Source organism: Phalacrocorax aristotelis, chromosome 4 (genome assembly GCF_949628215.1).
Source record: "Phalacrocorax aristotelis chromosome 4, bGulAri2.1, whole genome shotgun sequence".
Taxonomy (NCBI): Eukaryota; Metazoa; Chordata; class Aves; order Suliformes; family Phalacrocoracidae; genus Phalacrocorax; species Phalacrocorax aristotelis.
Genome location: NC_134279.1, coordinates 3,720,025 through 3,746,901, shown reverse-complemented (window position 1 = coordinate 3,746,901; position 26,877 = coordinate 3,720,025). Strand labels below are relative to the sequence as shown.

The following is a 26,877-nucleotide window of genomic DNA, read 5'->3' as shown; positions in this document are numbered from 1 at the left end:
TATATAAAGGAAGAAAAAGAGGCATTTAAGTCTGAATTATTGTGTAGCGACAAAACACTTCATCCAGTTGTGGTTACCCAAGTGTCTTAATTCCTGCTTTGCAAGGCAGTGGCACATAGGCAAAGGGAATTATTTGGTGTAACAAGTACTCATACATCCTGCCAGTAATACTGTGTTTTCGCTAAAATATCTAACACGGCTATATTCCTGAGCCTCAGTCAATTCAGATGTACACAGATATGTTATCTGCTGAGAAGAAATAACATACTCAGCTGGCCGTGAGCTTCTTTACACAGCAAATCTTACCAGATGGTAGCTTTGTGGCAGTACAAGAAATTATCCTTTTTGATCACGCCAGAAACAATTCATCTGCCATCACATTCCCCAACAAACTAATGACAGTAATGTTTTCACCACTTATGAAGCAGTTTGTGACAAATACAGCCCTTGACATTGACGCTCCATGATCTGCAGTGGCCATCTATGAACTTAGAGGTGGACTTCCATGAGTTACCCACTTAGTGATTTATCTTCTAATTACCTGAAAGAACACCTTCCTTTCTTCAATGTACCAACGCACTTTCAGAGGTTTACTTGACAGGGGAAAACACCCTACAACCCTATAAAAAAATGTGCCCCAATTAAAGCATTCCTGTTCAGCCTCGGCCCCGTCACTGCCTACTGCCCATCTCTGAAATATCTCTAAAAATTTTGTCCAAATCTGCATTTCTGAACAACATCATCTTCTTTAGGGCAGGTTTGAAAGGAAATAAGATCCACTAGAAGGTAGTATCAAGTACCTGGACTCTCTTAAAAAAACGCTGGGGTTTTACTGGTAAGGACACTGGAACAAGTAGTAAAAAAGACAATTTTTAAATCCCCAAATGGAGGAATGCATTTATATTTAAACAAAAAAGTGGCCAACAGCCAAGTCCCTGCACTTGCTGCTGCTATTGTTTTTCCTTTTGCAGAGTGCAAATAACTCCCAATATGACGGGCAGCTTTTCCAGAGCATAACACACAAGGCATCGTGGGTCCCACCGCACTCTCAGCAACGACCTGGTTAGTCCATTAATCGGTTTCCGGTGGCCAAATTAATGCCCTGGAACAAGATGCAAGACCCCACAAAAGCATACATTTTGTACAGGTTCACAACACCTGGAGCTCATTCTTTTCTCCTCAGGAGGATAGAAAATAAAAAAATCCACTGAGAGAGATCACTTGAAGCAAGAAGATGGATACAACGGGTGGACTGGCAAGGGCCGGGGTGCAGGGAGAAGGGGTCGCAAAGACAGCAGAAGTTTAGTAGTTTCCAGGCCTGTTACTAGGAAAAAATGAAAAGGAGATATGGACCTGCTAAACAAGGTGCTAAACATTTCTATGAGGTGTTGGGCACCTACAAAAACTATTAAATCAAGTGGCCTCTTCTGCAAAACTGGAGACCCAGCACTTTGCAGGATCGGATCCAAGAGAGGGAAAGGAAGGATGAAAATGGAACGGAGAGGTGAAAAAGAGAGACAGTAAACCTAAGAATCAGCATGGTAAAACTAAATAAACTTTGGGATTTAAATACTATGCTTAATGCAAGGACGACCTGATACAGAAACTCAAAACGGGCAAGTGAAAACTGCATTGATGGTTGTTAGTAACGCTTTACACAAAGTTTTAAATCTTTCTCACAACCAAGCCACCCAAAGGCATATCTATTTTAAGCAGCAAAGAGCAGCAAAGAGATTCTTGGGCCGATGAATCCATATATACCAGACTGCAGAGCTGTGCAAACACACCGGTCCAGAAGCAGTAGAGCTACGGTGATTCAGCGTTGTACCTGAGCAAGCAAGCGCTCTCGCAGCAGAGGCCATCAAGCCAGCAGCAGCACCGTGCAGCTGACCTGAGCAGGCATCCCCCCACAGTTCTGCACCGTGATGTGCAACACATGCGGCATAGCCGGGGAACTTTTCCACCCTGCTGTTTCATACTGCAGAGGCACTCCAGAACACCAAACAGCTAGTTTTCACTGATTCAGAAGACCCCGAACCTTTACAACAGTGCTGCCACAGAAACGGAATTAAAACAGCAGCATTGGCATCGTTCAGCAGAGCTTCACGGGGCTCTGACGGAGCCTCACACAACCACAAAGCAGGTTGCACCCAGTTTAGCCCGCGAGGAGCAGTCGATGCTGCACACTCAGTGGTGCTGCAGTTAGGCAGGCGAAAAATGGACAAAGCATGGATGGGAACCTTCCCCACGATCTTTTAAAATGCAGCTGCCTGGAGTTTTCCCTCTTTGCCTAGACTGGGGAGCAGGAGTAAACTCCATCGCCAGTCACTGTCAAAGCCATGCAGAACCGTTTTCCAAGTCTGCATTGAAGTAGGGCCAACCAATTCACAAAAACCCACAACTAATTAACTTCTTGCTCAAGTCAGCAATATTTGTATGATGACTCTTACTGGTCTGCTGCTCTTTTTATTTTGTGTGTTTTCTGTGGACCACATTATTTCTGTATATCGTCACCCCTTAATATCCAAATATAGCAATGCATCTCAATTACTAATTTTTAAGATACCTGTTAGCAGGAAGGAAAGCACCCAGGCAGATCTGACTGGCCACTCAGGAAATATTTGCCTTACTCCAACCCGAGTAATACAGAGAAAACAAAAAGCTAATTTTGATGCTGATGATTTCACGTGTTTGAACCCAGGTTTTGAGCATTAGAAATCATTGAACGGACTACTTCGAGAAACCGGCCGCATGCTGAGACCACATATCTGCTCCTTCAGTGACACTTTGGTTTGGAAAAACCTGTGTGTTCAGCCATCGAAACTGGAGACTGATATTGCTGTAATTTACTTTTTAGTTTTCTTAAATTCTACAAAAAGGACTGGTATGTCCTACCTATATAACTGATTAAATGAAGCAACAATCATGAATCACTCTGAGATCAAAAACGTGTTTTAAACGCAAAGTAACATTTACAAGGCAGTAGCTCTGAGGCACCCAGCCACATGCAATGCTCAGCTTAGCAAATCAGCACTGCCTTGCAGGAGAAGTGTTTCATTAACGTTTCTAAAACAGGCAAGCTTTTTTTTAAAAAAAAATTTAGCCTCTGACATCAGGGAGCTATGCAAAGCTGTTTTAAAATTTTCACCGCATGCTTCTGGATATGCACCTACAGAGTCAGCTCGGTTAGGGAAGCCTCAGCAAAGGCAGTTCCTACCATTCCTATAGCTCTCCTGCTACGTAAGTGATTTGCAAAATACAGTCGCTGTATTTGGGATTGCTCTGGAATTGTTTCTCACAAAACACAGAGAAAATACAGGCAAAAGTTTGTGGTTTTTTTTTGTTTTTTTTTTTTTTAAAAAAAGAGGGCTGTTACAGAAACTGCCAGAAATTGCTTTTAATAGATGTTTTTGAAGCCAGATACAGTTATGTGAGTTTGCCAAAATTATTGTTTTCTCTGCAGCATGCAGATAAGTCTACAGCTCCCCACATAAGTGCTGCTCCTTAAAAGTAACAGATGGAGAAGGGACAGCTACGGGAAGCACAATTTTTTATGGAACATGTAAGTCCTGAAGCATCTTTAAAGGAATATATAACGCAGAGTTTCTCTGCCACTTTCCTCGGACACCTTCACTTCCCTGAAGTCAATCCTCTGTTTAATGGCCCCCCTACACTAGAAGTTTCCCTGAGTTACAGTTTGGCTAATGCTTTAAATTTCTTTTTATTTAGCCAGTCAGGAAATCAGGGCTTCACACATTGATGTGAATCAGTCACGTCAGCTATTGGTAGCTCAATGCAGCACTTGCGGAAAGACAGAAGGTGGAGGAAATGAAAAGTAAAAAAACCTGTATTTCTACCCTTCAGGATCTGTGGGGAGGGGAAGGCGCCTCGGTTTTGTTTTCTCACAAATAATCACGCTGCAAAATGAATTCACAGGTGGCTACTATGGTATTTATAAAGTTGTCCTGTTGGATCTAGGTAACAAAGAGTAAAAGCACTGCCTTTTTAGAAATGGACCAGAACAAACTACCTCTACCTCCCCAAGCCACAGAAGCCTTGGAAGGTCGTCGATACTAACCAGCATGCTAAAAAGTCTGAGGTGTGGTGGGGCTCCTGTGGCATGCACAGTCAAACTGGGACTTGAATGAGTTCTCTGCAGAGTTTCAAGAGGAGCAATAAAGCAGATCCCACAAAGAATTCTGGGCAGGAAATGACATTAAAAGAACATAGTGGGGAAAGTGATGGAGAACTCATTTAGCTGTTTGTTCCATCAGAACGCTGCTTTCTGCTCACAGAAAAGGAAAATTCACCCTAAACTGGGTAAATATTGCCTGTGAAATGGGAAATTTCCTCATGGTATGAAACACACTGGGCACTAAGGAAGGAAAGCATGTCTAGTAAAGATAACTATGGCTCCCAACAAATCTGCTGACCAAGACTCTCTATGCATTAAAGTGAAAAGAAGGGGGGGAAAAAGTCCTTTCGTTCTTCCCAAGGATACAAAGTATTTACTAATTTTGCCTTTGTGAAAATCACAGGGCAAGCACCGCTCCTTTATGTAGCGCTTTGAAAAATGTAACATGTTACGTACTGACCCACAGGTCATCTTTCACAGCCATGTTGGTCCAGGGAACAACAGCCCAAGACATTTGCTGCCCACGGAAAGGGTAACGCTCCTCTGACCGGGACAGCTCACTTTGCCTACAAAATATCTGTAAGTACTGTCAGCAGCCATAAAATCTTTAGCTAATTAAGGTTAATGTAAATGTAAAAGTAACTGTTTTTTATCGATCATGAGTGGGATTAACAACCAGTAGCTTTAAAGGCAGATTTAGATCAGATCGACAAGACTAGTCAAAAATACATTTCCCTGACAATTATTTACTTCAATGAACAAGGTGTTACAGGTTCCCCCTATAACTTCAATCTCTGAAGAAAATAATTCAGTGCTCTACCTTGCTTATAAAACAACAACTTAGGAAATAACGTGTAAGTAAAATACAGCAGTGTCGCCTGGTCATGCCCCTGCAATATTCCTTCCTTGCACTAACAAATGTGTGTCTGTAGTTTGGGTCATGCCTACACACCTCACTGACATCATTTATTATTGCCAACCTGGGCAATTCTACTTTTTGTCAACAACACTGATGCAAATGAAAACCAGCCGCTTCTTTACAACTTTTGCCAAAATTTTTGCAACCTAACCACAACCTCCTATTTTTCCTTACTAAAATGTTGACAAGAGAGCAATCTTTAGCAACTCTACCCCAACAAATTCCATTCCTTTCCAATGACAATAGCAGATACTACAAAAAAAAAAACACCCTATATCCTCTGTGAAAATATTTAAATGAAAAAATCCAAGTAAGACCTTTTGCGTTGCTACACCTGAATGAAAAAAAAGCAACAAATTTTCATATTTCCCATTGCTTTTGCACACCTGGCACTTAGGAAAAAAAAAATAATTCTCATTTTGCTTGGGGGGGGGGGGGGGGGGGGGGGGGAGTAATCTCAACAATACCATGTAAGCAAAAGCAACTTTCCAGAGAAGAATCTCCCTTCATCTTGGATGACCTTGCTTGTTTCAATTAAACTTGTAATACGTAGCTTTTGATTTACTTCTGTAAATCAACAATCTTTGGCTACATTTTATACTGCTGCTTATAAGAGGCTTAATTTAGAGTATGAATTAATTCTGAATTTACAGTGTTTTAATGTGCAGCAACAGCAACTTACTTAAGTCTAACCAAGAACAGTTACTGGCCGCAACTTTAACTTCCAGGTTTAATTAAGGAAAGTTATTCCTTAAGACTTCCAACTAACTAAGCCACTAGGCCAGTGGAATTATGTGCACATACAACAGCAATGAGTTCTGCCCAGACTTAACTGCTCATTTCTCACATATACGCCGTAATATGAGTGTTCTGTAAGGCCACGTGCGGAGGCACTCGGGTAATTCACTGTCATATTTTAGCACTGTTTGCTGCTGTTATAGACGCTATTAAGGAAATCAGCAGCTTATTGTTATCCCATCCTACAACTGGGAGACCAAGATAATTGGAGGGACTTCCACAGTCATTTAGGAATTGCCAACAGTGCCAAAAACAAATTCCTGAACCCTAGCGGAGCGTCTGTCTGTAAAGTAGTAACTCCTCCGTCTTTTTTGAGTGTATGGCTGAACCAGGCTTCCTAGGCAGTTTGAAAGTTCTCTCTGTTGATAGTTTCTCTACACTGGAAAAATATGTCTACACTGGAAATAACTGTTTTCAATAACAAAAAAGGATTTTTTTCTTTTTAGTCAGAAATCTGATGTGATCAGGTATGGATTAGCTGTGAACCGCTTTCTGGAATCTGAGATCACATTTTTGGTGTCCTTAAGTGATGCAGTCGTTCACAGATATGCCACCTTGTCACTGATGTATGTTCACGAGGGGATAGTGAACCCCGCTTTTACACAGATACTATTACTGTGAATATGTTTGAATGATGTAGTATCACAATTCTGAGTAAGCTTTAACACTAAAAAGGAGGAAAATAAGCAACTTGGTGAGAGGAAAAATGCAACATCCTGACACTAGGTCATTATCCTATGGAGGCGTTAATGCATATTTTATTTTAGACATTATTTAAGGACATGTGATGATGATGCTTCCATTTTTAGAAACACTTCAGCAAATTCAACCTCCTAATCACCTTCTTTTTAAGTTTACATCATTATTTGTTAATTTTTTTTAAAGAAACACAAGGTTTTTTTTTAAAAAAAGCCAACAACATCCCCTTGTGTCCCAGCCAGGCATAGGGTTGACTCTTTGGCAACTTTTAGACAGGCATCCCTCATGAAAGAGACGCTTTTTCTTCTTTGAATATTGTGATTCCAACTGATTTTTGAGACTCCATTGACTATTTGCACACGATCGTTCGCTCAGCATTTGCCTATCGCTTCTCTGCAATTGAAATGGCAGCATTAATTACGGTGCGGTGTGAACTGACCCTTGCGGCAGCCATCTCAGGGGCACGCTGCTTCTGACAACGGTGTCCCACCTTCTGCTTCAGCCTTTCCATTCCCTTCTGCCTGCAGAAGTAGTCTGGCCGAAAAATAACTTGTCAGAACAAACAAAGAGATGAATTTTCAGGCAGATCAGTTCTCTGGGTTGGTTCACCACATGGTGAAACGTTTGTGCTGACATAACGGAGGCTGTAGGAAAGTGTGGTTAGAGCTATGACAACTCCTTGCAGCAGCCAGAACTTAGTCTCAGAGAGACAGTGAAACCCGAGCTTTTGAAAATTAACTGGACTGAAAGCAGAGCAGGAGATGAGGAGGCCCAAACAGACGCAAAGGAGAGCTCTTCAATGACCTGTTTTACTGGTTGGCCTTGTATCGCAGCGCTACACTGACTGTACCCTCTCAGGTGGGAGTCACAATGATAAACCATTGCCCATTTGTACAGCTTTTCTGGCACAAAAATAACGTGCAGAACGAGTACAGAGAAGCAGCAACACGCTCCTCAACACAATATTAACACACGGGAGAATCTAAAAAAAAGGTTCCTGCCTTTTCTAGACTTTCATGTGTGTCTACACCGACTCAGCCCTAACAGAAACATCTGCTTGTGCTTAACTTCACTAATTCTGTAGAAGTCACTGAAATACATTGCACAAGATGCTTTGCAGTAATTGCCCTTCACTGCTGTAAGGATCCCCCAGGTGCAAATTGCTTCTTTTGTGGCAACAGCTTCAAAGGAACTAAACTTGGCAGCAACACCAACAGCTAAGATAGATACCACGATAAACACGCAGGTTTTTTCGTACAACTCCGTCCGCACAAAGCATTTCTGCTGGCATGGATACGTGTTTCAGAAACCACATCTCTTCACAGCTGAGGCTGTGGGAATCTGTAGCGCAATCCCTATCCTTAAGGAGAAGCGCTTCTTTATCTTTTTTGCAAGTAGCAATGGATGATTATCCTTAAATAGTCTTCACGGTGGACTACAGCAGAGAGAAAGCAGCAGAAACACACACACTTGCATGTATGTGTTTCTGTGGTGCATGAATAAACCGCTTAATAAAGCTGTGCTGATGCATCTCTGGCCCTGATGGTCACAAAGCAGGAAAGACTTATTAATGCCATGGAATATCTGAATCAGGTAGGACCATACCAGGCTTACAGCAGGGGACATAGGATTTTTCTATAACCGTGTTTTTGCTAGCCTATGAAGTTCCCTTTTCCCATTTCTTCCGTACACCCTTGTGCAAAAGCTTATGAATCCAACTTCATCTAGTCTGTTATTGGCATGGGTGTTTCTCTTTCCTTGACAATGCATACCTGCTTATGTACTTAACTCTGATACTTATAATCTAAAAACCAGCAATCTAATTAAAAAAAAAAAAAAAAGGCAATTTTAAATAAAAAATATAACCTGCTTCTGTTCAAAGGGAAAAAAAATTTCAGGTACAGTAGAAGGTAAAGAGTTCTGAATAATAATACAATTGCTAAACATAAAAAATGCTGTATGAAAATTAAAGAAGAACTAGTGGGACTCTCAGTCCATTCTAACGTTTTAAATACTAATAAAATAATGTTTTGAAAACGCCCTAATGTTTTAAAGTAGGCCACACAGAGCAGGACCTTGCATACCAAGCCGAGCTATTTGGTAGATTATATGGTCCTTTGTCATATACTGCTAAGACTGGATGGTGCGCTTGGATTTGTTTTAGGAATACGAGTACTCTACCATCAACGCGACAGCATACATTATGCAATATAACCGCTTCCCGGGCAAAACACAAAATACTTCTCACCGGTGACAAACAAGGTCTACAACGGGACCTGAAATACTTACTTGCTCAAGTACTCTTCTTGTGTCCAACTTTATAATTACATAATTACAGCTGGCAGGTTTACCATGTCACGCTGATTTATCTCAGAGCATATCGCGCTACTTTAAAGCGGCTGAAAACACAGCACTACAGAAACCTTATTGCTAGCCTCTTACAAAGGCTACCCCATCGCTAAAAGGTTCATCCTCTCTATTAAAAATGTTCTGCAGTTCCTCCCGCCCCCAGCTCTCTTAAGTTCCCGTGACAAGCACCATCCACATCAAGAATTTTCGCAACTTCCTGAGTGTTTTCTCTGTAGAAACAGATTTTACAAGGACAACGGCGTGGGGCGCTTTAACTGTGACCAGCCTGCCTAGCAACCCGCAGCGGGATCACAGCGCCGCTATCTGTACGAGTGCTCAGGGCTGAGCCTTGAGCAGCGATGTGCCGCGGTACCTACGCTGTATCTGCCGGCTACGGACAAACAGCAGGAGTGAGATGGTAACAAAAAGCAGAGAATGTTAATTCGAAGCACTGGAGAGCATTAGTCATGCTGGGTGGCCACAGTATGTTCTGCCAACATAGTCAACGTACAGATAATAACAAATACTGGGTTTTCTAGCTTCCCTTCTTCCTCCCACCTTTCAGGAAACACACGCCCAGCCACACTTCAAAAGTAATAAAAAGGAGCTGTGTTAGGCACCCAGATTAAGCAAATTCACGTTGCTTCAACACAAAAAAACTATACCAGAGTTAAACAAAAAGAGAAAGTTTGTAAGTCTTACTCCACGAACTTCTGCTAACGGCACCTGTGCCACTATATGCTTCACCATCACTGAAGCGATCATCATCAGAGTGTTTAAAGGCTGTGCAACATATAAATTGGTTTGAGAAAAAGCAATACCCTGTATTGATCTTGTAGAAAGACATACTCGGCTTTGTGGATTTAAAGATGGTTAAATGGTCATTCAAACGACTGGGAGAGAATTCAACAAAGTGAACATAAGGCTATTAGCAATTTAAAGGCCATTTAGCACAATAATGACACAAGTAGCTGAACGTTGTTCAAACACAGAAAATGTAGCAAAAAGACACCTGAGAGAAATCATGTCACTGATCGTGATGCAGCAGAAAAGAATGTCTTTTGAATCACACTTGTTTGCTTCCGCTTGCGGCTTTGCAAGCATTAAAAAAGTAGCAGTATCCGGCGCCTAAACGTCCTATTTTCTCAAGGGTGTAACCCATTTATCAGCATAAATCCCACTTCAAAAAGTAACACAAGCCATTTAGGAACATGAATGCCATTAACTTACAGTGCCATTTAGAACCACAAGTGCATTTGTGTTCTTTGTAAAAGGAAAAACCCCCAACCCTGTGACCTGTGTTCCTAAATCCCTAGGACTTTTTGAAATTAGGCAACTTACTTAATACAAATTATTTGCCTGAAATAATAATAACCACCGCAAAATGGCATATCTGAGATACTGTAAGATTAATTAACACTGCCAAGGGTGAAGAACTTAGAAAATCCTTGCAAATGTGTGGATATCTATCAGATACCACTGTGATTAAAATTTGTAATAAGTCATTCGTGAACTTTTAGAAAGAGATGTTTTAAAGCTACTTCCTTAATTCTGTGCTGTATAAAACCACGGTACCTCATCAATCCCTCCAGAAGCTCACAGAAGTTTCTTGGGACTTCGCTAAGCGGTACAGCATGTGCCTCCTGTCTGCACGTGCACTAGACCCCGAAACCAAGCTGCCAAACTTCTTAGCATGGCGTCACTTTATGTCATGCCGTATGTATCTGTGATTCGTGTGTGCCAAGGGCTCCCTCAAGGGAACAGCCTCCCCACCTTCCGCCTTACGTTTCCAATTAGGCAGAACTCCTAGATATATGTATCTCAGATAGGTGGCATTGATCCAAAAAATTTACTGCTCAAATTCCTCTTTACGGGAGGGTCAAACCCAGCTTTTGGACAGCTCTACATCTAAATTTTAAAATCTGAAGCCGGGAAATGTTCTCATTTGTCGATTTGGTTCAGATAAGCTTTTTCAGAAAAAGACATAGGTGTCCAGGATTTTGGTTTGGGACAACTTTTGGCATCTTTATTTAAATGATATAACGACTACATCATTAAAGAAAGGCCGTTACATAGAACTTCATTTCAGGCACCGCAAAATGAAGATGTCGGAGTACTTAAGCAGCCACCCTGAGCCTATAATACAGGTTACGTCAGTGATACGGAATAGAAACTTAGCAAAGTTGCTCACCTTCTTCATCTGAAACATCCAGGACCTCAGTCATTGTCTCAGGTACATTTAGCTTGTGCTTCTCCGTTACAGTCTGCAAAGACAGAATCATCAATCCTCAAATCAAACACCCAAAGAAGAAGCAAAGTTTACAGCAGGATATTTTTAACAGCAATGCGATCTGCTGAGACGTTTTAGAACGTGTTTCCCCTTCCCCTAACTTTACTTTTTTCTTTATTCCAGGAGTTCCCATCCATTCTCAGTGCTGTATAAGGTAACATTTATTCTGGCAGAAAAGTACAAAAAAAAAAAAAAAAAAAAATCAAAGACATTGAGCTGGTCAGTGGAATGAAAGAAAAGAAAAGAAAGCTCTCAGCAAACGTATTTATAAATGGTGCATGTAGAACAATGCAGCTCAATGTTTCCAAGATGATTTTAAAATGAATTAGGTAATGTCTACAGAAGAGCTTCAGAAAGTTGTATGTGGCATATGGAAATTATTAAATCGTAAAGCATTTGGAAATGAAGTTATGAATGATGTGAAATTTTTAAAGTAAAAAAAGATGTGAAGGATTTACACAGATCACTTGAAACATTTCTCCTCCCCCCCCCAAGTGACTACACTGCATATTAATGATATCCTTTTCATAAATCATGTACATTCCCCCCAAATCACATACACATCAGGGGGGAAAAAAAAAGTTATTTGAAGATTCTGATATATTTTATGCACCTAAAAGCTTAAAATATTGTGATACAAGGCAAGTAAGGACAGAGGACATCTGGGACGACACTGTTCAACTGTGAGAGCAGAGACTAGGAGAACACTAGAGGATTTTTTTTTTTGGTGTATGATTTTATCTTCATAAATGACTTCTGGGGGAAACAGAATATGGTCAGGGGTGCTGAATCAAGAACAGGGACATCCTTTTAGCATCAAGAAACACACTGGAGAAGGTAAAGAACATAATGAGAGAAACTGTAGGAAGGGCAAGGTGTGAAAAAGTTGCCTGCAGGAAACTCTTTGAGTGTGTTACGATACAGGAGACAAAATACCAAGGACTTAAAAAAGAGCAGCGATCAGAACAGCATCAGTCACAACAGAAGAAATACATATTTCCTTGGCTCTACCCAGATCTGCAGCCAGTCAGCTGAACTGGGGAGCTGTGGAGGGGAGTCAACACGCTGCTCTTTAAGGTACGCAGGAGCAGGTGTGCCCCTTTGGCATGGAGCGGAAGGTCAGGAGGCCACGCGTCCTGTGAAACTCCCACTGAAGTAGTACCTCACTCCCTATTGTGGATGCTATCTATCAAGCATAAATTTACATTACATGCAGAAATAGTGAAAAGAGCCTACAACCTGAGGGATAATTAATGTCAGCCAAATCCCGAGTCCCTTATGCAACACGCTTTTGGGAGGATGCCCACTGATATCAAGCAGTGAAGTCAACGGCGGCTTTTGTTGCACAAAACTTACTGGGTATTTCCCGATTCTGTCGTACGCTTCTCTATTTCTAACAAACCGACAGAGCGAGCGTTCTTGATTATTGTAAGACAATGCACTTTTGTAGATACCAGCTACCAACAGTCTAATTACCTCAGAAATCTGTTTTAAAAGTCTGCTTTATGGTTTTGAAACAAATAAATATAACTGTGACAGCGGTTTTCAGTTCACCCTCCTGAGGCAGAGGGAAAGAACAACGCCCTTTACGCCAAACGGCAATCCCAATTAGGCCTCCGAAATTCACTCTTACCCATGATTCAAGACAATTAAGTATTTCTGGTGCGGTGTTTTTCATGACCCATGTTCTGCGTTGAAAATTAGTTTATATTCACTGAACACCTCCACCAATATTTTTGACTTTCCCCCCCTGCACTCCCATGGCTTTCCTCAGATCGAAATGTCAGGCTGCAGCGGGGTGACAAAGCCAGCGACGACAGACGCTATCGTTCGGGTGACGTTGACCTCATCTCTTCAGCAACACAGCAGTAAGTTAACGAATACATAGTAAATGAAAGAAAATCACTGATGCTGGGCTAAAGAAATAAACCTAGGTGAAGGGGGCTGTATATTTTTCATGCGAAGTGGCAAGCACTGTACCTGAGTACCAATTTACTGGCATTGTAATTGTAATTGCCATTGCAACTGTAGCTACACAAAGTGTATTACAAATTCTCTATTGCCAGTTCGTACATTACCTACGTAAAATAACTGAAAAGTCAGGGGAAAAAAAACAAAGGCAGGAGGAGGCGACCAACTTCTGAAGAAAGGGGAAAGAAGGGGTCTGCCTAGGAGTCGCAAATGCTAGGTTTTGTACATCTGCCGTACGACCAACGTTTATTCAAGAAAGCTTGGTTCCCAGCCTTAGCTTCTGTACAAAACCTGTACATAATATACAGATTTCATGTACAAAATTTGATTAGAGGAACGCGAAAGTGCAAGGCTGCTACAAAACTCCACTCCACAAGCTACGGGTACAGAGGCACATTGTATCCTGTCTATTACCTTAGATCTGCAGGCCCTAGTAACTAAGGTTTATTTATCATTATATCAATTTATTAATAAATTAGGTTTTTACAGGCCCCTGTATAACAGCGATCTGGTCTCTGACAGAGGCTCTCAGACATTATTATTGATTTACAGGGAAGTAATTATTTACTTCCTGATTTTCCCTTCATTCAGAGAAAAATATAATTTTAATAATTGAAATAAAGTTTGGAAAACAGCATCGAGAGAGTGTGTGTGTGTGCATGCGCGCGTGCTTCAGAGAACAAAAAATCTGTAATGCCATCTCTGGAACACTGAACTCGGCAAGAATCATTAATTCTACATCAATTCCGAACAGAAGTTGTGAATGAATGTTTTTAAATGAGCTTTCAATACAATACTGGAATTTTTAAAATTGATAGGCGCATTAGAAATGTCAAATATTCGCAAAATTTAAAATCCATCTCTAGCCCTAGGAATGGCCCACTTTGAAAACTGCCCAGTGTATGTTTCTCAAACTTCCTACTGTTTAGTCCCACTGAGAATTCAATTATGTACTTTATTGTAGGCTTCTGTATATGAGACTTTCATCGTAAGGCCAGATTTTCACCTGGCGGCATAGAATAATTCAGATATATAATTCAGGTATATAAACCTATACATACACTCAGCGATTACTTACTCCGCAGCAGTGTGCTGTAAATAACCTCAGAGCTCCTCATGTATTCATTTGTCCACAGGAAGACTAGGCCTGCTTGTATAAAGACCCCAAAACTTGATTGCATAGCAAACCTTTCAAAGTCTGTCTTATTCTTTATTTTTATTACCTGCTTGTTTATTACCTATTCACCTCTAGTCTGTGAGTAAAAACAAGCGCACTTCATTCTCTCTATTGCTTTATGTTCATGTGGCTCCACTAATAACAACACTAATGCAAGCAAGAGGAAAAATTGTTCAAGGTCAGACCAAAGCCTTTGGCACTGGAGATCTTTTCCCCATCTCAAACACCAGTGACTTGAATATCAATAAAGCATCGGCCTAACTTCCTCCATGCATCATTCGGCTACAACCTTAGAGAATGAAGTAGCTATGGCGACAGCACCTTTTTTTCAGTGCTAAATGCTGTGTTCTGGTTTGGCAACACCAACCTCACCATCTGGAGAACTTTATTGCAGGAGTGCCTGTGATTTATCCCTCCTTTTTAGGACTTGCATAATTTAGAATTATGTTTAATCAACGTGACCCACCATGAACACCACCACCAGAGGTTTCTATTCAATATATCCCTAAGGGACAAGATTCAGACAAATTCATAGCTGAAAAGTCTGCCGAGTTTATTAAGGGTTCCCACCTGACTTTTAAAAGCAGTGCTTTGTATACAGACACAGCTCAAGATTTCAGATTTCTCTTATATGCAAGCATATAGAGGTCAACTATGCAAGTAAGGCTCAGTATTTGATTCGGTCCTAAACCCCAAGCATCTGGTATCTGGTAGGAAAATCCATTACCCTCAAAGTTTTAAGAAACATTTACCCAAAGTAAATAACTCACAGGTGTCTTTTCAGAGTGTAATCCCTATTATTACAAAGCATCTAATACTTCCATATGACAAGGCACGAGGCTCCACAGTGCAACACAATGCATGACGGAAAGGAAGTTACAACTTACATCAGGCATAAATGGAAAAAGCGTGCCAGGACACAGCTCAGAGAACAGCAAGGGTGTCATTTGAGGCTAGAAAATATACTTTTGAAATAAGCTAAAGTTTCTTGAAAAATTCTACCTAGGTTGTCTTTTTCTAAATCTCTGAAACGATACATGTGTCTACGCACGTGTGTCTGTGATGCGCTATACGATTAAATACAAACACAAAATATGTAATGACAAAACCATACAGTCTTTATTAACCGACTTCTGGAATTATGCTGGAAATCCTTGTCCAAACCTGACTCAGTCTGATCTTTGCAGGTCATTAATAAATTATGCCTCGCTCTATTTGTAACCTTATGCCATGTTGCTTTTATTCCACCTTCCTCGGTTATTATCAGTGGGACTTGCCATCAGCATGCGGCAAAATCAAAATTATTTTCCCATTTCTTTACAAGAGACTTCAGATTTATTCCCTTCCTCTACCCCTCTCCCTGACTGAGTAGTGGCATCTTTGAAGTAATCTGTGGATTTTTATGCCTCTGAGCTCCTAAAGGACATCTAGATCTGATAGGTTTTCTAGACTGCTACTCTTTCTTGCATTAAAAAAAAAGGCATGACCCTAAAATGGTGTTTCAAGATAAAATGCAGTAATTGAAATTTAAATTATTTTCTTAAATGATGCACTACTTGTAACGTTCTCCCTTCCTACCTGCTAAAACATTTGCAGATGGGAGGTAAAAGTCCAAGAAGAGAAAACCTTCCCCTCCCAAAGTGTCAGAATACATCCGTTTTTCCTGGCTTAAAGGAACAGTACCAGCCTGCTGCTGCTCAGCACATCCACAAACCCTGAAGTCAAAATACAGACTACCAAGAGTGTGGAGGACTGAGCACATCAGGAAGGATTCTTTTGTATTTTGCAAAAAAAAAAGGATCTACTTGAACTGCAAGTGACTTGAGTAAAAAGATGATTTATGTGATTTAGAGCTACCTAGTGAGCATCGTTAAGCTTAGCACCACTCCCTGGCCGGTACAATCCAAACGCCAAGAAGCTTGCTGTGGCATGCTGCAACGGTTGTGCCTCAGTAGGTGTCAAAAGCGTGGAAATGTAAGGACAGACCGAAAAGGAGAGGTGAGAAGAGAAACGGAGAAACAGGACAGGATCTAAACAACAACGCACAAACTTCGGGGAAGTTTGGGTGTGCAGCTCAGGCTCCTACCTAGAAAAAAAGTTTTACTCTGCTTTTGAATAGTTGGTTTCCAACCGTATGCCCATAGATTTTGTTACCCAGCTCAGTGAAGCCTGTTGTGTTGCGCACACTTCCACATGCTTAGACGATATACTGAAAGCACTGTAGCACTTTTGCAAAAATCCAACAGAAGGGGTGGGGGGGGGGGGCTAACAGCAGAAAATAAAAAAAAAGGAAAGAGGTACATGGAGAGTCTGAGGGAAGACGAGAAAGACAACATTCTGAATAAAGAAGAGAGACATTTTAATGCATCTGCAACTCACAGTTGTGGTGGTAGTAATCTCCTCCGTTACAACCTTCAGCGTATCGACCACTGAGATATATCCCAGACGCCTCGCAATAGCTAAGGCAGTGTTACCATTCTGAAGAGAAAAGAGAGAAGGGGGGAGAGAGAGAGAGAGCGCAATGAGAGGGAGGATTGTGATGTGAACCAATGAGATCACTCTCAACGCTGCATGAGCCAGCATTTCCATCCAAAACAAGACACAGCCTAGGAAAATCACTGTTTTTTTACTGTTACATCTGACTCTGTCTTTGTAACTTCTTTAAGACTATAGCCCTGATTTCCATGGTAACACAACACACTTACAACTGCCTGCTATTCTAAATAAAAAAGCCCTGTATGGTTTAACCCTTCAGTGCTCAAATTTCACAAGACTGAACGTGTCTTGTCTGCAGAAGTTCATGTTTTATTTTGCATAAATGGCTCTGCACCAGAAATACTCTTCTAAAAAAAAGTATTCTAAAACATTACAGTTTTGCTTCCAGTTGAAACCATTAAATCTTTATCAGGTACAATTCCCTCTTTGGGGAACACAAGATTACACCTGTATTGTCCCCATACACTTCTATTTCTCCTTACAACAAGCACGTATGGCCAATAAAAGTACACAAAAGCTAACGACTTAACACACACACAAACAACCTATGTAAGGCTGGGGGGTGGGGAACTAATTCCCATTTAATTAAATTTATTTGCAGTTTAAATGCCCATGATATATAGATGTGCCATTCACCAGACGGACATTGAAGTGATAGTTTAGTAAGTGTTTAGGTCTATTTATCTCCATTTCACACCCTGGATCATCGACAGTCTACGGTCCCCACATCACTCAGCTTGGGGAGGGGAGGAAGGGATGTGTTCCACGATTCTTTGTAAAAAGCTCTACACAGATTTGTCGTACGTTATTTTGCACTGAACCAAAGGACAACATGCTGGCCTACGGGGGGAATCATGGAAAGCCACTGCACCGCGCTCTGCTCTGAAATAATTTCTCTTGTGACGCCACTGCACAGTGTGCAGGGTATCAGCCCAAGGGCTTCTGTCTACTTCAGTGTTGGCTTTACTCATCTATAATTTAGGTTCTTCTATATTAGTCTAGCTCAGCAACCCTGAAGCAACACAGTGTTTGTGGCTTAGCAGCACAATATGAATAGATTAGCATCTCTGCAGCACAAATAATTTGACTGCTACTGTCACTTGCGACTGCTCATATCCCACGCTCCCATATCCCCCTGCCAGACGTCTCAGGTCGAAATTTTCTCTCATCTCAAGCTAGATGTTGCTATGTGTGGACAAGAACAGACCTAGTACCTGAGAAAGCATGCAAAGTGTGCAGTAAAGACACGTCCTTGAGACCCTGCTTGGATTTGGGTTAGATTTGGGCACGAGAGCCCCGACACGAGGACTGAAAGCAAGAGACCTTCGGTTGAATATGCCCAGTAGTACCTACAGCCCCAGAAGCTGGCTACAATGGTCTCTCGCTTGATGATCTGGTGCATAAACTGCTATTTTGGATAACTTCACAGAAGATTGCTCAACGTGATCGTTCCCGGGCCAAACAGGGCGCCAGCGCTGATTTAAGCACGCACAGTATATGTACATGGAAACCCGACCCACTCTGGGGAATGACAGGATTTTTGGACGTTCTGGCTGCATTTTAAAGATTACCCAATTAGAGGTGACTAATAACAACATCAACATGAAATAGGACAGTTGCATTCCTGGCTGACTGCAGAGAAGGAGCTGTGCCAGAGGTTATTGACGGTCTTTGAGGAGCCATTAACATCAGCGAACTCAGTAAGAACCTGAAACAGATCCAGCGTATAGAGGCACAGAAATTTGGGTCTAAATCTTCAAAAAATCCCAGGTTCATTATTTCCCTGTAATTTTAATGGAAAAATCCTTATCGAGATGTCAATTTACAGATGGAAGCGTTGAGGCAGAGGGCAAGCGAACAAGCACAGCACAGCTAACTGTGGCCAGCCTGACCCTGCAGCTCAGAGGCCAGCTTCCCCAGCTCACGTTTAGCTTAGGGCACAATGAGTTAGATCTGATCTGAACTACCTTAAGAGGATAGGGAAAAGACGAGGAAGTTACATTTACACATCTGACAACCAGCTGTATGAAGAGTACTTTCACCAAAAGAAAGGCTTGCTCTCAAGCCCTAAGAAAGGAAAGAAAACAACTCTGCAGGGAAATAATTTCCCACTGACACTTCAGACTTACAGTGGTGGTGGCGTTGGGCTTGGCCCCATGCTGGAGAAGAACGTTAATGATGTGAGTGTGGCCTTGTTGAGCAGCTTGGTGAAGAGGGGTGTACCCATTCTGTTGTCCGCGGTGGTTACGATAAAAACAAACAAAGAACAACAACCACCAGTAAGTAATTAGATTAGGCACTTTGCTCTGCTTCCTTCTGCTCCTTTTGAGACATTTCAAAAATAAATTATGCCATCAATTGACCCAAAGATAATAAATCTTCAGTCATAATAATACTCCTTCCCCAGATTGATGAAAAGATAAAGGAAGAGAATATTTTTGTCCACAAATCATCTTTCATCTCACAATATAAGTAATCTCTGGAAAGACGGATAATCCCTCATTTCCTAAACCAGAGGGAGGAACAACGAGGAACAGTAAAGTGGCATGCTAAGGACACAGGATCATAGCTGAGGCAGAGAACATTTTTCTTCCTCGCACATCTTAGTTTTCTACAGAAGCCCCAAGATTTGCCTTTAAAATATTTGAGCCAATTTAAAATATACATAATTTTTTAACAGCAGTCATTTGAGACCATGTGCTTTTTAAAAGGTTAACAACATAAACCTATCACAAATGTCAATCAATTTTCGCTTTACTTTGCCTTCAAAAGGCTTGATCAAGCTGTAATTACACTTAAACCATGTACAAACGTCTGTATTAATAAACACGCTTAACTCCATATTCTTATCTGCTCCAGTGATTCATTCTAATGTTACACAATAGAGAAACATAACCAAAGCGTACTTCAGCCAGTTGGTCCGAGATGGTATTGTGTAAGTTCAGTCAGGCAATTCATTTACAAAATTATTTGCAATTGGCTTTGAAAGCAAGCGGAGAATAAACTGGAAGAAAACACCGAGTTGATCTCACTGTACACTTATGTAAAGCCCAGGGGCAGGCCCTGAAAGGCACACTCTGAGAGTTATCTCTTTTGCCAACAAATAGATGCAAGTAACGCTTTGTACCACTAATTAAACAGTGATAGTTCAGAACTGTTACAGTTCTTACTTTTACCATATGTGTGCATGGACTACTAAGAAACCAAAGGAGGATTTTACTATAAGGCTGTAGTGCAAGGTAAATTCACTATCTTAACTTAAATATGAGTGCAGTCCTTCAAAAACCCAATTCAGCCATATTATTTTTCCCTGGATATGGCACAAAGCATCATGCAGGCTTTCTCTAAAGACCAAGCTGCAACAGAGGTTACTTATTCTTTAACACGCCTACCCTGAATCCAGCCAGGACGGATTTGCTCTTTAAACCGAGTCCACAGTACCAGCTGACAGATTGCCAGTATTTTTATTGGTCCCTAGGCGTGAGACTTTGGAGAACCACTGCCCTATGCTCTCATACAAACTTGCTGACTTCAATGAAATTATTCTAAATAAGTGAAATACTTGGGGAAATGGTGTCAGAACCTGGCCCGGTGGCCCCTTAGACACAGAGAGAGATCTAATACTAAAGACACAAGTATGTCCTTCCCTTTATTTAGCCTCCAAATACCTCAGCTGAATGTCTTGGCAGCTATCATTTGGATCCTGCTAGTGTCTGCTTTATTAATTCTCATCAGCTGTTTTTCTTATAGTGTTGCCTGTTCTTTTGGAATCCCTGGGTTTTGCCCACTGATTTTGGCTGATCTCACAAGGGATGGGCCGGCACCTTTTATTTTCTTACCACACCGAGTTGCGACCACTGTGATGAAATAGTGCCTTTTTGAGAAACGAATCCACCCCCCCAGGTCGCAGCTGGGGACAGAGGAGCTGGCCGGAGGGACTAGCAGGCCACAAGCCTGTGATTTTGACTGGATCTTACAAATACTGAGGACGTCACTAGAAAGATCAATGGACTTCTTCATGTCGATCCCAAGACATTCAGTCAGCTAGCTATTGCCTGAAGCCAGCTTTAGCTAAGCTGAAGCCCTGCAGCTCCCGAGTTAGCCTTCCTTTTCTGATAAGGGCGATGTGATTATATCTGGGATGCAACACACCATTGCTGTCACCAGGACCTCTCTGGGTATACTCCAGAGATACACAATTCGTGCCACAAAATGCATCACTGTTGCGCCCAGCAGTTTATTCTAGAAGAAACTGGTAAAGTCAGTGGATTCCGTTCAGGCTTTGTCTATAGGCAGTCAGGTCGAGTTCAGGGTAACTGGTCAGTAACAGCGTATCCAGATTCCCCTCAAAAAACCCCCAAACCTGTCTTCAGGAAACTGCATTCCCCTACCACAGCTGCTTCCTCTCCCCAAGTCATACCACCCCCGTTTTGATCAGCAGTAATTCTTCCCACTCTTCTCCCAGCGGATCAGAGAGAACCTGGCATCACCCTCAAAGTATCTGAATTGTTACTGGCTAGTTTGGCAGCACACCGGTATCACACTGGTGTAAGCTCACGTGTAAATGAGATCAGAAACAAGCTCGCATTTGTTAGTTTGCAAGTAAAAAGAAAAAAAAAAAAAAAAAACACACAAAAAACCCCAACCCAATTAAATTGATTCTCCACCTCCTTCTTTCATATGCCCAAAAAGTTACCTGATTTTTCTTTTGTGAACGCTACACAGTGAGAGGTAGCAGAGAGAAGGCATTCCATGACAGCCATGAACTGTATGTTGACACCTACCATGCAACTATTAGTTTCCTAGTGAAAAGGCACCTATGGTACGTATTTGCAGTGCTTGGTTACCGGGTTCACAATAATGAGTAAAAACAAGCAATGAAAAATTCTTTACCTTTGTTTTAGCATTGACATTTGCTCCCTGCTTGAGAAGAAAATTCACCATTTTGATGTTTCCATAGTGACACGCCACAATTAAAGGTGTATAACCAAGCTACAATAAGAGAATAAAGAAGTAAAACTGCAAGCTCAGTGGAACATTCCTTTCACAGTGGTAGCACCCTTTGGCACACCAGAGACAGTAGCCACTCTGTGATTTACCTTTGTCTGAGCGTCTTGGTTTGCACCGTGTTTTGTGAGTATTTCAGCTACGTTCACTTTATCCTCTTGAGCTGCAAGGTGTAAGGATGTCAGTCCAGTCTGCAGAGGGAATATACAAAATAAAGAAATAAAGATAAAAATAAGAATAAAACCTACTTTACATGAGGAGAGAAACCTAGACTTTCCCACTTTCTCATCTTTAAAACATGAAGAGACCCTAACTATAGCTTTTTTAAACAACGTAGAGTTGATGTTTCTCTTGATCCGGCTGACAAACAGCTCCAAAGCGATTACACCACCGTAACCACCAAGTAAAATTTTCCAGAGTCAATGATCACGCTCAGATTTTGTACAATAATGTCACTTGGGAAGCTGAGGAGCCCATTAATAAATCAGTGAATGTGCTTCCCACTCCTCAGACAGGAAAGGGAACCTTGACAACTGCAGGCACGAGTCAGAATGAAGAAAATAACTCCAGAAATAGATCCCATTCAAAGATGCCAAGGAAATGGATGCAGCCTTTAACTAAAAGCTCACTGTGACCGCGCACACAGTGCTTGCCTGTGAACGCAGCAGGGAACAAGTTTTGCAAGAGAAACAAAAATCACTTTGCTTCTCATTTGTTAGGTAGCATAATACATTAACCCCAGACAACGAGAGACGAGCCTTCTGTTTTGACTTCTATGAACAAAAGTTGCAGGCTTCTGACCTTAAGTAAATAAGACTTATATATATATGCCTGAAGAAATCTGGTGACCTATGAAGGTCTATAGTAACCGGTTTTTTTTTTTCCGAGGAACTTTTCTTCTATGAAGAAGTTGTCATGTACTGTCATTAAAAAAAAAAAAAAAAAAAAGGCAAAAAAATACTGGAAAGGTCCTCCATAGGACTTTTCTCACTCGCTACTCTGCTAATATTGTCGTTTTGTTATTTGCCAGACACTGCCAATTTCTTCCACTTGGAGAGAAGGCTGAAGGGTAAATATATGAGGAAAAGCGCCTTTTCTGGCAAAAGCACTGAACTATTTTAGAGTGTAGCTCTCAGGTTTCTGACACATCTCGTTAGATCTACCCATGCATCCACAAACTCCTGAATTTTACACTCCTCTTCCTTTGCATCTAACGTACAACTTCAGGATCACAGGCAAAACACCCGAGAGATGGCAAGGTTGCAGCGGTACAAAAAGACTGCAGTCCTGCCTTCTCGAATGCTCAGAAACAACTTTCTCTTGGTCTGCCTTTCCTCCTGTAACCTCTCTACCAGAGCCAGGTGTTACATCGTTTTCCTCTGGCCGCGGCAAACAGCTGCAGCTTCTCCCGTGCATTACCCAGTACAGCTATTAATTACCTGCCTAAGTTAACTGGTCAATCCATCTGCCAGTCCTAGATATCCCTCCTTCTCACGTTTACCGTTCACCCACCCGCTGTCCCTCCTGCAGTTATAGGTATATGTACACAAGGAAGTGAAGCTGAGAATTCCTGACAACATGACATCCTTCTGACACTTCACTTTACGTCTTCCCAGATACTCCCACCCGCAGTACTTGGTCTCTGGTTGTGCGTTACCTTTGTTGCCACATGGATGTTGGATCCTTTCTCCAAAAGCAAGGTCACCATGTCAGTGTGACCCTCTTGGGAGGCCAAATGAAGCGGGGTGACTCCCTGCTTGGTCAGAATGTTGGTCTCAGCCCCATAGTTCAATAGAGTGGTAGCTATCTGCATCTGATTTTTCTTGGCAGCAATATGCAGAGGGGTGTATCCATTCTAACACCAGTCAGGAAACAAAACGAGAATAAAGTTAACGCTAAGAAGTCAGACACCATAAACCAGCATTATATTATGTTACCCCTTATTACTGGAGGTAAGAGTTCATTAAATCTTCAAGGCCAGACATGTCCCACATGGCCCCGCTCTTGTGTTGCTTTGTCCGTCTGTTATTTTTGCCATCTAAACTAGGACAAAGCCAGCCCTCGCTAGGGTGGGCAGGAGTGGTCAGCTGATACCTTCAAATCATCCCGCGCCTGACACCTACGTTTTGAATAACCTATGTTGCAAATATTCACTTTTGACTGATGAGTGACACTCTCCGTGAGGAGTGATGGGTGCGCACTCTCCACTGCATTATGCGTTTTCGGAGCATGTGGGTAGAGGCGTGTTTGCATATGGAATTTTAATACGTGTCAGTCACGGCACTGGCTGGAAACAGCAATAGGGAGGAGTTTTTTCTGATCAAATTAACCGTTAAGCAAAGCAGAATGGCACTGATGGTATTTTCTGGCAATAAGAAAACTTCCCACCTTTAATTGCTTTACGCTGCACTATGGGGGAAAATTCTGTGTTACAGCAGAGGTGTTCGGTTGTTGGTCTGTGTTTCTTTTAGAAGGGAGCTTTACCAAACTAGCCCACCGCAGCTGTAGCTTTTGCTGCTCTCCACGCGCCGCAATGGAAACAACAGCTCTGATACAATCACTTTACAGGCGGGCCGCGTGCTTTGGCAGCGTGGACAACAGCAGCCTCACGCGGGGCAGAACATTCTGACATCAGCACCAATTCCCTCGTTATTTTCCCCTTTCAGTCGCCTTTGTCTCACGCAGGGATGTCATGACACTGTTCCTAACCCTGGAGTCAATTCTCCATATGTGTGGTCAGCATATACACATAATTTCTAATATTATGCAGTACTAAAGTGACTTCCAGCTACAACTTGCCCAGAGAGGTTGTAGAGGCGCAATCCCTAGAAACATTCAAGGCCAGCTTGGATGGGGCTTCGAGCATCCTGGTCTACTTAAAGATGTCCCTGCTCACTGCAGGGGGGTTGGGCTAGATGGCCTCTAAAGGTCCCTTCCAACCCAGAGCATTCTATGATTCTATGACTAAAGCTCACAAACATAAATATTGGCTGCGAGAGACGCGTAGCTGGGGAAGGGTCTGGAGAGCAGGTCTTACGAGGAGAGGCTGAGTGAGCTGGGGGGGTTTAGCCTGGAGAAGAGGAGGCTGAGGGGAGCCCTTCTCGCTCCCTGCAACTGCCTGAGAGGGGCTGTAGCGAGGTGGGTGTTGGTCTCTGCTCCCAAGTTACTAGTGATAGGATGAGAGCAAATGGCTTCAAGTTGTATCACGGGAGGTTTAGCTTGGATATTAGGAAAAATTCCTCCACTGAAAGAGTGGTCAGGCGTTGGCACAGGCTGCCCAGAGAGGTGGGGGAGTCACCATCCCTGGGGGTGTTTAAAGGACGTGTAGACGTGGCACTTCAGGGCATGGTTTAGGAGACCTGGTAGTGTTGGGTTGACAGCTAGACTCGATGATCTTAGAGAACTTTTCCAACCTCCGTGATTCTACTTCTTTTTCAACGAAGGTCTGAGAGCGCCGCACGCTAATGCAGGTAGGGGATCATCCAGCCAGGACCAGCTCGCCGCTCAGCGACCCACCTAATCACACCGTGACCACCTCCGTGTCTCCCACAACCCCTCCAGGTAGCCCCTTCCAGCGTCTGACCGCCCACACCCTGGCAATAATTTTATTTCTTTATATAGAGCGGACATTGCCCGCACCGCAGCGCGTGTCGGTTGCCCACAGACGCCATCCCCGCGCCTCTCGGGCAGGCCAAGGAGCTCACCTTGGCGGTCGCGTGGGGCGAGGCGCCCTTCTCCAGCAGCAGCAGTGCTACCTTCTGGTTGTCGTAATGGGCCGCCACGTGGAGCGGGGTGAGGCCGTTCTGTAAGGGCGGTTATGGCGTTAGGCAGTGCTCGCGGTGCGTGGGGCGGGCGCGTTAGGGAGCCGTTAGTCCGTGAGGTGACTGGGGCGAGGGAGGGAGCGAGGGGTGGAGGGCAGTCGTCAGTGGGGGAGAAGCGGTGATGGAGGGTGAATCAGGGCAGCCTGGTTGCTTGTGGCTACAGGCCTGGTTTCCATCTCCCCAGAGCCCACGCTAAGCAACTCCCACAGCACAGGGGGAAACCGGGTCTTGCCCCCTTCTTTTTCCATTAGGATTTTGACAGTTTAGACGCCTTCCTGAGCCACAGAAACACACCTGCCCTCAGACCTGCGTGCAGCGCGCCCTCCCACCAGGGACCCAAACCCCACGCGCTCGGGAGTGCGGTTTCTACAACCAGAGCACATAGGACCACCCTTGGGGGAACGCCACCCTAACAAAGCCAAAGCTACGGTGTGAAAACAGCTGCAGCCTTCTTTCTCGTGCATGTTTCACACAGTTCTTTCCTAGCAAAGAATCCAAAATGCTGCTGCCTTTTGTCTTCTTTTCTCATCAGTACCTTGCCGGCTGAATCGGGAGAGGCACGACGCTGCAGCAGGAGTTTTGCCACTTCCAGGCTCCCGTATTTGGCCGCCACATGCAAAGGTGTGAATCCCTTCTGAAAAATTCCAGGAGATAAAAAGCAGATGTTTGCGTTACAGGTCATGCTGACATCTTTCTTTTAAGAACTACGTATTAAATGCTTATTCTTCAACCTATATTCTAGCTGGCAGAATCTATAGCCATACCTAGAAAGAGCGTCATCTCTTGAAAGCACTTTGAGGAGCATGAAATACAAGAAAAAACTTTCTCTTTTATTATTCTACCCTATGTACACACTGTCAGGATGGCAGACGTTTGACACAGACATCTAGAGCAACACACGCTGAGTGTGTGGGCAACAAAGGCACTTGTTCAAACCTCTACTGCAAACCAGCTGCACTTTTTAGTTTCATGATGACAGCTTTAGAAATATTTCCTGTATCAATTGTTGCCAGTAACAATGAAACACCAACTAAATTCAGTGAGACAAGCCCTAAACTTCACATTCCTCCTTTAGAGAGTTTGTTGAAGAACGATTTGTGTTTGGACTCATGTATCCATGCAGTCACTAAGTTCTGCTGCAGCCTCTGAGCTGCAGCTGAAAGAAGTCATGCCTGACTCAATGGCAATGCTTTTGGAAACATGTTGCGACAACAC

General features: G+C 42.6%; 1 protein-coding gene across 1 annotated transcript in view; it reads right to left on the bottom strand.

The window, feature by feature from the left end:
* ANK2 (ankyrin 2) overlaps positions 1-26,877 on the bottom strand; it is a 171,269-nt gene that overhangs the window by 71,764 nt on the left and 72,628 nt on the right. The window contains exons 16-24 of the mRNA XM_075090087.1: positions 26,198-26,296; positions 25,546-25,644; positions 23,499-23,696; positions 21,934-22,032; positions 21,728-21,826; positions 18,964-19,062; positions 16,718-16,816; positions 11,092-11,164; positions 9,603-9,683 (exon numbers count right to left, since the gene is read on the bottom strand). Coding sequence (XP_074946188.1) covers positions 9,603-9,683; positions 11,092-11,164; positions 16,718-16,816; positions 18,964-19,062; positions 21,728-21,826; positions 21,934-22,032; positions 23,499-23,696; positions 25,546-25,644; positions 26,198-26,296 — 946 coding nt within the window. The remainder of the gene's footprint in view (positions 1-9,602; positions 9,684-11,091; positions 11,165-16,717; positions 16,817-18,963; positions 19,063-21,727; positions 21,827-21,933; positions 22,033-23,498; positions 23,697-25,545; positions 25,645-26,197; positions 26,297-26,877) is intronic.